The following is a 14,601-nucleotide window of genomic DNA, read 5'->3' as shown; positions in this document are numbered from 1 at the left end:
GATGATCAGTTACTGACATGCTATAGCATGCTATAGTAAGAAGTAGAAATGCTAGAAGTAGATAAGTCATGTAAGCTTTTAAATTTTTAAAAATAAATTCAGGTAATAATAAAAAAAAAAAAATCATGAAATTATCAAGGTTGGAGGAGACCTCAAAATCATCAAGTCATCAGCCCATCACCAGCGTACCCACTAACCATGTCCCTCAGTGCCACATCTATATGGGTTCTGGAATGTCTCCAGGGATGGCAACTCCACCATTTCCCTGAGCAGTCTGTGCCAATGCATCACCACTCTTCTGAAGAGGAAACTTTTCCTAGCATCCAACCTGAGCCGCCTCCATTGCAACTTGTGGCCATTACCTCTCGCCCTATCAAAATGCTACAGGCTTTCCTCTCCCAGTTGCAACTGTTATTTAAATGCCAAAAAAAAAGATGTTTTTATTTTATGATTAAAAAGTACATTTTGAAGTTGCCAACAACTGCTGGAATATGTTCAATAACTTGTTACTGAATCAAACAGTTAAGAGAACACTGAACTCCATTCCTATGTAACATTTTAACAAAAAGAAATATTTCAGAAACAAAATTTCAGAGGGAGGGGAGAAGAAAATAAGTGATGGGTCTTTAAAAGTATAGCATTCACAAAGTGATCTACACTCACAAACAATTTCATTTGCTGTCAAAAACTCTGCATTACACAGGTTTTCAGGAAGTTAAATGACAAAAAAGCACTTCACTGATTTTTCAGCATTTGTGCACATCTTCATATGCATTAAAGAATGCTCAATTCCTTGATGCACTTAATCTGTATTTTTCCAGCTAATTTATCACATACATTTCTAGAATTGCTAGGAACTTGAATTCTACCAAAATTCTGAATTCTTAAAAATCACCCAAAATACACAAAAAAAGCACCTGGATACAACAGTGACACACACACAATAGGAAAACTGTTTTCCTGTAAGCTCCACCAAGCCAACTATGTCCACATGAACAGCTCCTACCTCAGCCTTCTTGGGAGAAATTTTCTCCTTCTTGGGTGTTCTTTTCTCTTCTTTCCCTGTAGCATATTTTTCTTTTGAAAGTAAATTTTGAGTGCCACTTTCCTTTTTAGTAGTTTCCTCCTTCTGTTTCAGAGCCACAAGCTTTGAGGTAGGTTTCAAAGGCAAGGTTTTCTCTGTCAGTGCCCTTGCTATTTTACCATCAGATGACTGTGGATGTAAATTAGGCTCTTTTGAATTTTCAGATTTAGTTTGTTCTTTCACTTCACCTGCCGAGCTTGTTGCTTTCGCTTGAAAGAGGCAGAGGAGTGAGAGTACACAGGTAAGAACATACTGAAATTTGAAAACATTTCACCAATCCATACTATTAGAAACCCACCTCTTTGGGATTGTTTGTATCTTTCCGTCACATTAGGACTGCTTTTGATGCTCAACACCGTTTGCTCCTCCGAATCTCTCCGAGCCTAAGCAAACAAATAATGCAAGTCAGAAATGTGTATCCCAAAACACCATTAAGCTCAGACTCTTTGTTTTCTAACTGTTAAGTACATCAGACTGAATGACATGCACAAAAAAGCTGATCCCTATCACAAGTGAGAATACTATCAACAGCAAGCAGATGAGCAAATCCTACATTCAGCCATACACATAACTGTTTTTTAATTCAAACAGCAGACAAAACTTCCAGGTTGCAATATGTTTCAACTCTCATAGTAGTAGCACTAGTAGAAGCGTTTGCAATACCCAAAAGAGCTATCCTAACTTCCAAAACTCTGGATGTATAACACAGGAACTGTTTGACTGTACCATATGTGTTACTGCACTTCACACCACAAGGTGTATGGTAACTAGGAAGAACTCCCATCACTGGGTTAGAGATAAAACTGAAGATCCCTGCTTGCCCCTTCTCTCTAAAGATGGAGCGTATTCTCTTCCTTCCTTTTTCTCCCATTGCTTCTCACCATCCTGTGCCCTTGACTCATTTTGCTTGATCTGGCCCTCAGGAAACAGAGGAGCTCAAGCTGACCTAAGGTATCAGTCCTCAGCATGTCACTTCATTTCAGGAATTAGAGAGACAAGCAGACTTTTCTGTGAAATGAGCAGGGATGAATGTAAAACTTTAACCTAAAAGATATGATCCATTCCATCACAATCACTGTTCAAATGAATGAGTGATGCTCTACAGTGCATACGTTCCCTTGGAACTGAGACTGGTTCAAAAGCAAATCTCAGCATGTTGTAGATGACTGCTCACTGTCCTCTGGAAATAAACAAACTATCTCACAGAAAAAAAAAAAAATTCACTGTGAGTTCCTAAATTCATAAAAATCAAATTTGGATCAAGATAGTGAACTGTGAATGGAAAAATTATAAGGAGAACCATTCAACTATTTAAACCATTCTCATACTTTAGGTACATGCTTTCATCCACTGAGATTATACATGGAAACAATAGTTAAACCACTGGTCTCAGCTGTGGTATGGCAGTAATGAAGACTTTTTGCCAGACAATGTAGATTCTATGACACACTCACTATAAGATGAAACCTACAGACAGAGGTACACATGTCATGACACAGATGATCTCCACTAGTAGAAGGAACAGAGGAGACAAAGTAGCTTGGATGCATCCACCGACAGCTTAATTAGAACTATAAGTTAGATTTACATTTCAAGAGAAACAGCACAAAGATATAATAGTGTTTGCTGTTCTATTAGAAATTATATAATTTACTGAGTGAAGAAATGCCATGAGGAAAGTGTAAGAAAAGCGAGTATGTTATTTTCATACAAAAATTTTTTTTGCTATTTTTAAGGCATTTGTGTGGAAACCTCATAATTTTAGACACAGATGAGGTGTCTCAACAAGATAACCCCTAGTAATACAATTTCAAAAAACCAAAGTTTAAAAAGAATTCAACCTTTTTCTTCTGTGGTGTTTCATCCAACATTGCCAAAGTTCTAGCAAATTCTTCATCTTCATGCAGCTGTCTCTCCAGCTGGGAGGAGAGAAAAGAAGTTTTAGAGAAAAAAGGTTTCACTTTTACTATCTTTTAAAACTCTCTACTGTTCAAGAAGGGGGAAATACCCTACCAGATTACCAGGTACAAACAAATTTCTGAAGGTGGCACTGCAGAATGACTTGTTTCCCCAGAAATGACATAACTAGTGCAAAACTAGAGTTTGAGTTTGTTGCACCAGATACATTAATAGGCGCAGTAAACAGACAATCTGTTTTTGAAGTTGTTTTCTGTCCCTTCAGATCTTTGTTTCATATAGCAAGGTGAATGCAACACATACAGTTTCAACTGATCTTCAAGTAACCTCTTCCATCAAACATGGCCCTTTGGGGAAAACCTTAATTCAGTGTGCATCACTGTAAATAAATACTGACCGTTCTTCCATCAGAACAACAACAAACAGTCATTTCATTACTATCTTAATGTCTTACATGCCACATTGTAAGATTCAAGCAGATGACTTCATAACATGAATTTGCCACAGGCTCTGTTTTTATGTGCCCATAATGATTAAAAGAATGTCTTCCTTGTTTATAGTGAGATAGGGGAAGGGCACAGATTACCAAACACAAACCAGACTGAGGCAGATACACACCTGACAAAGCACATTCCTCTGATTATATGTTAGATGATTACAGAGTTATAGTTACACAATTGTTGCTTGTGTTGGAATCACCTCAGTTTTCCTAACATATTATTTATCTTTCCAGTACAATAAAGCCAGATTCATCACACCTCTGGGGATGCCAAGGATAAGACGATGTTTTGCACCTAAGATACCTATTTCTAAGGATGCTCATACTACCAACAGGAAATGAATAGATTTTCCCAGAGTAAAGCCAGCACGTGTGACAAGTGTACCTTTGCCTCAGGGAATAAAATACATACAATTGCAAGGAAGCAGAAAATGAGTTCTGTGTGAAAAACAAGATTATTTTAGACACCTGCATGGGTAGAAACAGTCTGCAGAGACAGAAAATAGGTGAAACGTTCTATTTATGTAACTGAAATAATGCCTATAAAATCACTGCCTGACTACGCTTGCACAAATCTGCAAGAGTTCAAGCAAAACAGAGGTGTGTGCACATGCAATTTATAGGATACACAGAGAGTCTTCGTTTCGTAACATTTTAAGTTAAACAAACTGCCACTGGCATACAGCAACAGATTTATACAGCTTTTACCTCTGAATCTTCTTCAAGCTGCAGTTGCCTAGCAATGGCCTCATCATCTAGAGTGCTGTCTCCGCTCTGTGAAGGCTATAAGAAAAAATAGACCAACAGTTCAGTTTCCTCAACGTTTTATAAAAATTTCATTTTGTGTACTTCTAGAAAAGGACTGATAAGTAGACATGCAGCATTTCATCTCTAGTCCCCTAACCTACACACTTTTAACCAGGGCTGTTTTCAAGAGATTTTACTATTCAAAAACCATGGTGTAACCTGCGTATCATTTCTTCAAATAGTACTGAACATCTCTAAAGCTACCACAGCTGCTCAGCTTGACAGGGACAACAACTACACTGTCAATTTTGAACTTCCTCCACACTTCACTTGATGATTTGTTATTCCATGAATACATATGCTATAAAGCTCTGGAAAACAACAACATTCCTCTCCCCCCTGCACAAACTCCCCACACCCCACCTTCACCCTTGTCTAAACTATAAGCTACCTCTTTGTTTACTCCTCTCAGAAAACTGCTATAATATTTTAAGAAAAGTTACATGGGAAAAAGCAATAAAGAAAGCACTGCTTCCAACTTTATGCTGTCTTCTCAAATATAGAAGTACCGCTCTACAATTGTATTTGCAGACTTGATACGCTTGTACGTACTGTCAAAATTGCCCTTACACTTGAGTGGTTATGAAAAAGTAACCTTAAGCAGTACAAAAAGAAGAATCTTCTGAAGGTCATTAAGGCCATTTTGTTCTGCAGTCAGATACACTAGCAACCTAAAGGAACACCACCAGTACTCACTTCCTTCCTTTTACTCGCTACCAGTTTTTTTTCTGATCGCTGGACACTTCTTGTCCCAAAGTAATCAAGAGCTGAGGTGGGAGTCAGTTTCACTGGAGATAATGGTTTGATTTTAGCCTGTGGCTTTACATCGCCTTTTTTCACCGTTGCTGTTCCTGGACAACTGATTGCTGATGTCCCATTCTCCTTCGGTTTCAGGGAAATTCTCTTGTTGACAAAGTCATCTTCTTCATCTAAATATGAAGAATATTATATTACTTCTGACACGTGGTTCTTATAACGTCCAGAGAATTACTTTGGTCAGGCTGCATTAACACAGACCCTAAGAAAATACTAGGCGTGTTTAGAAGTTGATTTGGAGCAAAAGAGGGAAAGTAAGTAGCCAAATTCCATAACATAATTCTTAGTATCTAAATAGCATAGCTAAGTCTGAATAAATTGATTGCTAAAATAAAACTACAGAAGTCTGCAACCTGCATAAATACATTCCTTCTTATTAGAAAGGTTTGCAGAGTGCCTTTCCCTCTTACATAAAGTAGCATATAAACAGAAATACAGGTCACTGAAATCTGAACCGTCACCCAACTGCACAGCACAACTCTTGAAATAACATATGTAAAATAAATCTAGCTTTGTGTTTCATTGGTTTGTAGTATTCATTAATAGATCACCTAATACATGCTTTGAACACTAGAACACTGTACTTACAAGCACCCGCAGTAGATTCTCACATATGATTATAAGGCATGAATAATTACTTAGTTATTTGTCAAGTCCTGCTCACACCTTGTGAATGCGTTAGCAAAACATGCTGTTAACCACCTCTGCTTAGTCACAGATTCTAGGAGCTATTCTCTACCCTCTGTATTTCTGCAGATTAAACTCGCTGTCCTTTCAGTACACCCAGAAGCATCTCAAAGAAATGCAGCCATTTCAGAGAAAGCAGAAATCACACAGGAGTTCAACATACAAAACCAGATTTTTCAATTAATAAAAAAAAATGACGCCATCAAACACAGGAGGCAGAGGAAGCAGTACACACAGCAGCAATAAGTGTTAGCCCACAGATCACTGAACAAAAACAAAACTCAATTTTAGCTTTTATGATTCACAGAATGGCCCGGGTTGGAAGGGACCTCAAGGATCTCAAATCTCCAACCCCCCTGCCAGAGGCAGGGCCACCAACCTCCCCATGTACATTGTTTTCCTAGCAATGGAAAACAGAAAGAAAGCTTGCTGGTCTTCCATTCATTCTGGATCCAAACTCTTCACACAGTCAAGTCAACAAGAAAAAAAAAAAAATCACCAAGGACTTCAAAGAGCTGCGTGTCACCTTGTGAAGCCTTGCTGACAGTTATACAAATGAAACCCTATCACTGAAGCATACAAAAAGCTACGAATACCGCTGCCAAACAATCAGATTAATGTAACATCACAGAAGACAAACATCCCTGGACAAACTTTTTGATTAGTGATAAAGGCACTTTCTTGTGAAATCTTCTAAGAATTCAAGAGTGCGAAAGACATAAGAAGCAAACTGCAAGTAAAGGCCTGAACTGAACAGGCAATACAAAAGGAATAAGGCTCACCGACTGGCAAGAAACAGAGGCAGTCTTATTTGCATGCCTCTAACTGAAGTCTGGTTTTACTTCTCAAGATGTAGATGTTTTGACCACTCACACAGCACATCATGCACAAAAATGTTCTAAGTTGCTTTATAATTATATTTAAATTCACATTACTATTGCTACCACACATTCATTTTCCAGCCACTAAGTTAAACTCCCATATTTCTCATGCAAAAAAAAAAAAAAAAGTTTTCTTTATCACTTCTCTAAGTTTAAATTACATTGTATGCTTGCTATCTCTATTTTGTATTTTGTAGAAATACAAATTACAGATCTTCGCTTCTGGTTCACTGTTTCTCAATAGATGGAGGCAACTCAAGCATTTTAGGCATCAGCTGTAACTTCCTGCTCCTGGTCACTTACTAAGCAGCACATAACATAAATCAACAGGGATCCTGACTATTCCTGTGAAAGTTCAGAGAAAGAAAAATAGAGCAAAAAGTACTGTAAGGCAAGAAATTGGTTCAGCGGTTAAATCAAGAATGCCCGAAGATAAAAAAAATTATCTAGCAGAAAATGGAATTTCAGCCAATTCAATTCATGAGGCAATATATGAAAGACAAAACTGAAGCCCAGGTCCCTCTGAAAGCTTCACTATTCTCAGCCCAATTACGCATTTTGCTCAGGCAGCTGTAGATCCTTTATTGCCATTTAGCTCACTTTAACTATTATCTATCTGGGAGAGTCAGACACCAAATGCTTGAGGCTCCTCATCTACTGCAGCGTGAGGTCTGGATATGAGACTGCTCTTCTCAAACCCAGTTTCAGAATTTTGCTGCTTCTGATATTTCTAGTTTAAATGAGAAAATACGTTTGCAGGAGCAAAATGCACTTATTAGTAAAAACAAGTTCATGTCAAGATAATTACATTAATTTGTTCAAGAAAAATACATTCAGCTGACCAACCATGAACGTGTTTTGTTTTTCTTTTAATCTAAAGACTGCTACCAAGCTGGAAAAGAATCTTTATTTACCACTGCTATCACATAATCTGCATGCAAGATTAAATTTTTTTCCTTATTCACTTGTAACCACTTAAATAGCAATATAAAAAAAACAACAGGATATTGCTTTCCCTCAATTAGAGGGAAGTAGAGTAAATATAATTAACTTTTAATTAAAAAGAATGTGGATTTGAGTCATTTATGAGGCCAGTACTAAGCACCATGGATGACTGGAGCTTTGCTTTAATTATGTCCTTCCTAGAAACAACAGAATTGGAAGCATTTACACACTGCAAGTGCTCAGCAAGAACAAGAGACAGCGCTTGGACAGCTACATATAAATGTAAATAGAGAAAGATGGACAAGAACACTAAAATGGTCATTAGGAAACAAAGCCACTCAGACTGCACTAAGTGGCATCCAACAGATGCTTTATCAGACAGGTCCTTGGGCTGGTTTCATCCCGGGTTCATGAACTTCCCAAAACATCAAGAGCCTACCTTATCTCCAGGCACCCCTCGCTTATTTCCAGCATGTAAGAACTTGAACTTTTTCACTAAAGCCTTAACACTTCTTCCTCATGCATGCCTACTGCCACATGGTTGACTGATCAGCTGTACACTTACAGTTCCCTTACAAACACGAAGGTGACCTAATTTACAGCCTTAAAAGTATTAGGGGAGTCCCAGCACCACTACTGGACTGCTCAGATCACTGTTTCTCACCATATGACCAGTTCTGTGCTCCAAAAAGAGCGAGGAAGACATTCCCACTCATAAAAACTAAACAACAATTTCTGGGAAAACAAAGATGAAACTTTTGAATTCAGCTGACAAAATAGGTCAATTGCAGATTAACAGCATTTTCACAGCCCTGTCTTACAGAAATTTCTAGGTGAACAGTTGAGGTGGGATTGCAGAAGTCCCTGCCCCCAAACTAAGGCTAAGAAATGGGAATTCATTTTATCACCAAGTAGATGACTTTTACTTCGTAGAACATTTGTGTAGCAGCACACTACTATCAGAATATTATTTCTATTTCTTGTTTATATCCACACATTTTGTGTGTGCTATAAAAGGAATGCATATCCAGAACAAATACATCTGAGGTTTGGGTTTTTTTCTAGCGTTACCTCTGAAGACTTACAAATGCAAGCTGAGAACACACAAGTTGAGCTGTAGTCAAGTTTTCTGGAAATTAAGTAGATGTAACAAAGAGAAAGTCACTCGTGTGATTAATGGAACAGATGTGCATGACAGCCAGGAGATTGCTTTTAATTATTTTTGATACAAACACTACACATGAAGCAGGGTCCTTCTGCGCCAGGTAATTTACAGGAACAAGCTGCCCTAGCAACAACCAATAACCGTTACATCCTGGATGGGTTTAAAAACTATTCTGTGACATCTGAACATACCCGACTTCCATTTTATAGCAGCACAACGAGGTTAATTAAATAACTCCTGCAGCCCATTTGCAACTGCTTGTTAGTGTTTGGTTTTAATACCGACTCTAAACACAGAGCAGTGTATCTATACAAGGAGTAAGCAGTATGTAGTAGGAAAAAATGTACATTAAACATAAAAGCTTGCAGACTATCACATAAAGGCCTTCTATACACAGCTAGAGGATAGCATCCTTCCCAAAAGTCACTATAACTCCACCACTTGTGTAAGATGACGACACCCTGGATATTCTTCAGTTTTAGTAGTGCTAATCTGCACAAGGACTTCAGATGGCTCCTGTCCTAAAGAACTTGCAGTAGGTATTACTGCCAAGCTGAAGTTCAGGGTGGATAAAATAATGCTTGTATTTACTATTTTAAGCACACATTTACCAGTACTTAACAGTTCCAACACAAGTTAGGATTCTGCATTTTGTATTCAACTTTTGCTTAAAGTAAATCTTTAAGCAAGCTATGATAACCGTCTCTCCTAAAAACGTATTTTCTATCACCCTCATCTAAAATCACAGTAGTTCCAATCCATATTTCAAAAACCGGTCTGTGTAGTCATTTAGATTTCCAGTGTCATTTGTCAACAAGCTAATTGATTTTAGACTTACTACAAACATGTACTTTAAACCATAATTGTTAGCGCTCTGCCTATATCCTCATGTCAAAGTTCCATTCTGTTATAAAAATGGAAAAGTCTACCAGAACCATTCAAGTACCATTCTTCTGAAATCAATTTACATCTGTTGGGATTTTCCAGTTAGCAGACATAATTTCAAGAAATTGTTATATTTTTCACTAAGGAAAAAGGGTTCTGGGAAGCCAGAACCTTAATGGAATAACTGCCACACCTAATTGAAGTTATACACTTCAGTGCCAAACTATATAACCACTGAAGCTCTTTCATCCAGTAAATACCAAATGAAACTCTTAGTCAAATACGCACATTTCTGTTTTTACAAATATCTCTAGTAAAACATTTTAGTGCCATTAAAATAATCCACTTTCTGATATATTTTTTTAAATCTAAAATAAGTGATCATCACTATTATTTATGGTGCAAACCACTAATTAGAGCAATGCCCTTTAAATTAAATAAGCACAGTGTCATAGAAACTGCTGCACGTATCACCCTGGCACGCAATCAGAAGTTATCAGTCCATTAACACTTTCCAGTTCATTACAGAGAGCTTTATGCATGTGAGCTGGTTAGTTTCATTGTAAGAGTATCTGCTTTGGGAAAATATAGCTGCAAGTCCCCTCCACACAATGAAGCTTCTTGTTCTGATTTATTGTCTGAAGTTACCTGCATGATAAGAACGTTCAGTGCTGTCAAAGTAACTAGGTGGAGGAAGAACCTTGAAGAAAATTTAAGTGGCTACAACTCAAATATGTGCTCAAAAACCTTAAAAGTTATATTTCTAAATAAGGAGGAGCTGTAATACCACTTTCTAAATGCAAAACTAAGTTTTCACTACAAAGCTTCTTCAAAAACCGAACAGGATTAATAAAATTTTATTTTAAAAAAATGTATTTCATGTGAAACCACACCTTAGGAGAGGTAAAAGGTCACTCTGTAAGAATGGGGAAGTACTACTCCAAACTGCAACTCATGGCTCTTTTAACAATAACTACATCTTAAGAGCTAGGCAGACTTTTTTTAAAGGATCCATGTCTTTGAAGTCAGGGAAGTTCCCTTTCATTGTTATAGGCTAAATAAATTATGGTCTATTGTTTTCTTAACACAATGATTTGTTGAATATAGCTTTATTCCAAGCTGACTGGGTAAAGACAGACTGCACACCCCTTAAGAGATACTTTGAATTCTAAAAGCAGTTTTGCTAGTTTGTTGTATTTTTACTAAGCCTCAAAAATCCACAGAAAAACTGCAACTTTAATGCCTAGGAGCGTAACTAACTCCAGAAAACTTTATTAGCACTCAACACAGCAATAACTATTACAAAAGACAGAACGAATGCATATGCTCTATAATGGAACTGAAAAAGCCCCTATTAAGTGGCTGTATCAGAAGATCCAAAAATGACATTTTCAATAAGTGCTATGCTTTTTCCAAGCCCACAAGAATCTCAGAAGCATAACAGTCACAGAAAGTCCATGAAGGACGGTGTGAACCAGTGAACTTCACCCAGCCGATTTTATTGCTCAAATTAAATCTACTGAATAGTTAAAATATGCTTACAGTAATGTGTAAGTATTAAAAAAAATTAAATGGGGAGGGTCTAAAGCAAACCATTGGAAGTGGAAGAACTTCAGAAGTTCTGCTTTTTATTTTCTGAAAAATTATATATAGTTGAGTGCAAAGTTTACTTCAACCATAGCTAAGTACTGCCTTTTACAGTTCTAGCTTATAATGAGCACTGCTGTACACAGTGCACTGCCCTGAAAGAGTCAGATTCATTTACACTTACAAAAATGCTCTTGCTATTTCTGAATTACTACAGGACCCTTCTGTTGTTCTACTGGTATTCGCAGATTCATGCAAGGAAAAACGAGGCATATCATCAAGTTTTAAGAAGTACATCAAGTACCTAGGCACCTAAATACATTAATTTCCACATTGCTTGCTCCTACACACTTTTTACACCAGTCCCTGTTTCTCCATAGAATTTCTCCCAGAACCCATACTATCCTTCCTCAGGTGTATTTTAAGTCAAACTTCCTTGAGGTTTGACTGACCTTTCATAAACTCTGATAAAGGAAAGATGCTTCACGAAGACCTTTTTTACCACTATTACCACTATTACCACTATTTTACCACTATTTTCCATAAGCACAGCAACTCCTGTAAGTGTGTACAACACTAACATTGCTCAGAACGTAAAAGTGAGATTTTTTACTTCCCTATGAGACGTTTCAACATGAAACATGTTTATTCGCTATCTGCTGCTACTTTGAACTAGTGGTTGGATTCGGGAGATTCTTGGTCACTAACACCAGCATTTATTCCTTTTTTTTCCTTGTCTTCTCTTTTGATATCCTCTGTACGAAAAGAGTTGATATTCAGCCAACACAATGGCAAGTTATGCTTTTTTTGCCCTATCTTCTAATCCTTGAGGAATGGCATTCCAGTAACCTGCCATCCTACTCACTTTCTACCAACTTCCATTTTCCTAACTTCATGAGTAATCCAGCCTAGCACCTAGAATAAGGCCTTATAAAATAAATAAATTGTATTTTACGATATTCAGACTGTCAAAGCAATTGCTACACATACATAAATACTGTTTTGCACAGTATGTAAGAAAGATTATTGTTCACCAAAAGCAAATTAAGTCACAATTCCTGCCAAACAGCCACTTATGATGAAACCAGGTAAGGTTCATTGCATCATAACAACAGGTCATCTTCCACAAACAAAATCCAAGGTTCCACACTTCTTTAAAATAACACTGTTTGACTATTTAACAAGTACAACAAACATTTGGATTTTTCCTAATCCCCTCTACTGTTCTACCACAAGGCAGGCTTCCCCACCCCACCACTCCTTGTTACCTGCCAGAATAGCTTCACTTCACCCCTGGCTATCATTAATTCAAATAAGCATTAAGTTTGTTTCAGTAACAAAGTATTTCTTACAGAACCAGAGAGTAATTATTCCTGCTTTGTTTTTACCTTTCTAGAATAAGTAAATAAACTTCACAAGCTAATACTTCCACTCTTATACAAACCAGAAACTAATTCTTGCAACAGTATTTAAGAAAACTGTATCCCACAAAGTTATACAGGAGATTCGAAAAGAAATTCAGGTAATCACAAGAAGTTTCAAATGAGACCCCCCCCCCCCCCCCCAAAAAAAAAAAAAAAATTGGTTGAGATAACTGATTACCAAGTTTCCAGTGACTACTTGATACCAGAAGACATTTTCAATCATTTGAGGACACTGCTCCAAACTCAGTGTTCCTAAAGGCTACGTCATTAGTATCTTTTCTATACTCCTATACTTACGAAGGATATTTATTCCAAGCAAATAGCTGGGTCACACACTTGACAGAAATCTCTCCCGAACTCCAATAAGCTGAAGAAACAGTTTATACAGATTCAGTACAAACAAAATTCAAGAGTTAAGCCTCAAGATTATAAAGATGTTGTTTCAGATGTAGACTAAGTCAACCTTGTGTGTACTTTACAGTCTTTACATAAGAGCAACCTTGATCCATGGTTTTCAGGGATTTCACTAATAACCTTGACCAGCACTCCCATTATATCCCTCTGAAGAAAAGCTTGATTATATCACCTAGAATTGCATCATGAACCTAATCAATGCTTTTTGTTCTCCAGGAATCCAATCATTTATCTATTTTAAGGTCAATGCTATTAAATATTCTTTATAATTTATTAGGAAGAGTATCAAAGGAAATTAAGTTTTGAATAAAATATAGGAACAAACAAGATGGGAAAAGTGTTTGAGATAGCTCAGCAAATTGAGTTCATCTCAACACGATACAGTACAGCTAAATGCCTGGTCAAATATCTAGGACAAGTAAAATAAGCACAATCCATCTTAGAAACAGAGATTATGAAGACAGCCTGGAGAAGAGGCAGAGCAAGGGAAAAAGCCAGCTGAGTCACACCTCTAATTGGATACCATAGCAAACAAAACTCAGAGGGTTAAGAGAAGAAGTGGAAATCTAACACTTATAAAACATGTTTTATCCAAGGTTTGGATTCAAGACTGCACAGGCTTTAATCAGTTTCTAGGAATCTATACTAGGAAAGAACTGCAGCTAGTAAAGATCTCTAGAGCACAAAACAAACGTGTAAGACCTGATAGTTAAAACCTCAGCTAAACTCAGACTGGATGAAGCATGGAATAAGACGTAGGCAGATACCCTGCAAACATAAGGAATACCTCTGTGACCAAAGTCTGTCCATACAGTGTTGTAACTCTAGGGAAATACTGCAGTTGCTTTTGCACAGGTCATCCGAGTCTGGTAACCAGTACTTGGCATCAAAATACTTAAGTCTGTTTGCATTACAACAAATCAGTGTGAAGTTACAGTAGCTCCAGTGCAGAAAAATATACTTGTGTTAAAAGCAAATCTGAAAAGAACAAACATAACAAGATAAGATGAATGAATTTAAAATGAGTAGCTCTCAGCTCTGAGCAGTGCACCATTCAGAAGCAGAACACTTTTAGTCTTTACCTTACAAAGAGGAACTGAATCAAATTTAAGATGCTTCCAATCTGTGTTATTCAGTCAATCAGGAATCAGAACCTTAGTTAAGTGTCACAGTTTTAATAACTGGATTCTTTTTGCCTCCATATACAGTCATAACCCTTAAGTGCCACTAAAAGATCTCCTACAGAAAATGCAATGGGATAATAATTACTAATAAAAACATAACCAGAAGTTGCAAAAATCCTTGCAAATATATCAAATACTCTCAGGAAAAAAACAAAAAACTCTTCACATGACAACACATGCATTCACATACATTCAGCCAAATGTTTTCAGATGCCAAATGAAGTCTATCTCCAAGATGTACTGAAGTATTAAATTAAACACCAGAACAGCTGTTAATTCGCTTCCACAGATCAATTTTAGAGTTCA

The 14,601-nt window shown here is 37.1% G+C and overlaps 1 protein-coding gene across 2 annotated transcripts in view; it reads right to left on the bottom strand.

The window, feature by feature from the left end:
• RFC1 (replication factor C subunit 1) overlaps positions 1-14,601 on the bottom strand; it is a 31,885-nt gene that overhangs the window by 12,504 nt on the left and 4,780 nt on the right. For both annotated transcript variants that reach the window (XM_090139553.1, XM_031588485.2), the window contains exons 5-9: positions 5,004-5,236; positions 4,209-4,283; positions 2,926-3,003; positions 1,383-1,467; positions 1,007-1,293 (exon numbers count right to left, since the gene is read on the bottom strand). In XM_090139553.1, the coding sequence (XP_089995679.1) occupies positions 1,007-1,293; positions 1,383-1,467; positions 2,926-3,003; positions 4,209-4,283; positions 5,004-5,236 (758 nt within the window). The remainder of the gene's footprint in view (positions 1-1,006; positions 1,294-1,382; positions 1,468-2,925; positions 3,004-4,208; positions 4,284-5,003; positions 5,237-14,601) is intronic.

This window comes from Phasianus colchicus, chromosome 4 (genome assembly GCF_987193195.1).
Source record: "Phasianus colchicus chromosome 4, bPhaCol1.hap1.1, whole genome shotgun sequence".
Classification (NCBI taxonomy): Eukaryota; Metazoa; Chordata; class Aves; order Galliformes; family Phasianidae; genus Phasianus; species Phasianus colchicus.
Note: the sequence above shows the minus strand (reverse complement) of the source record. Positions and strands in the feature narration are given on the sequence as shown.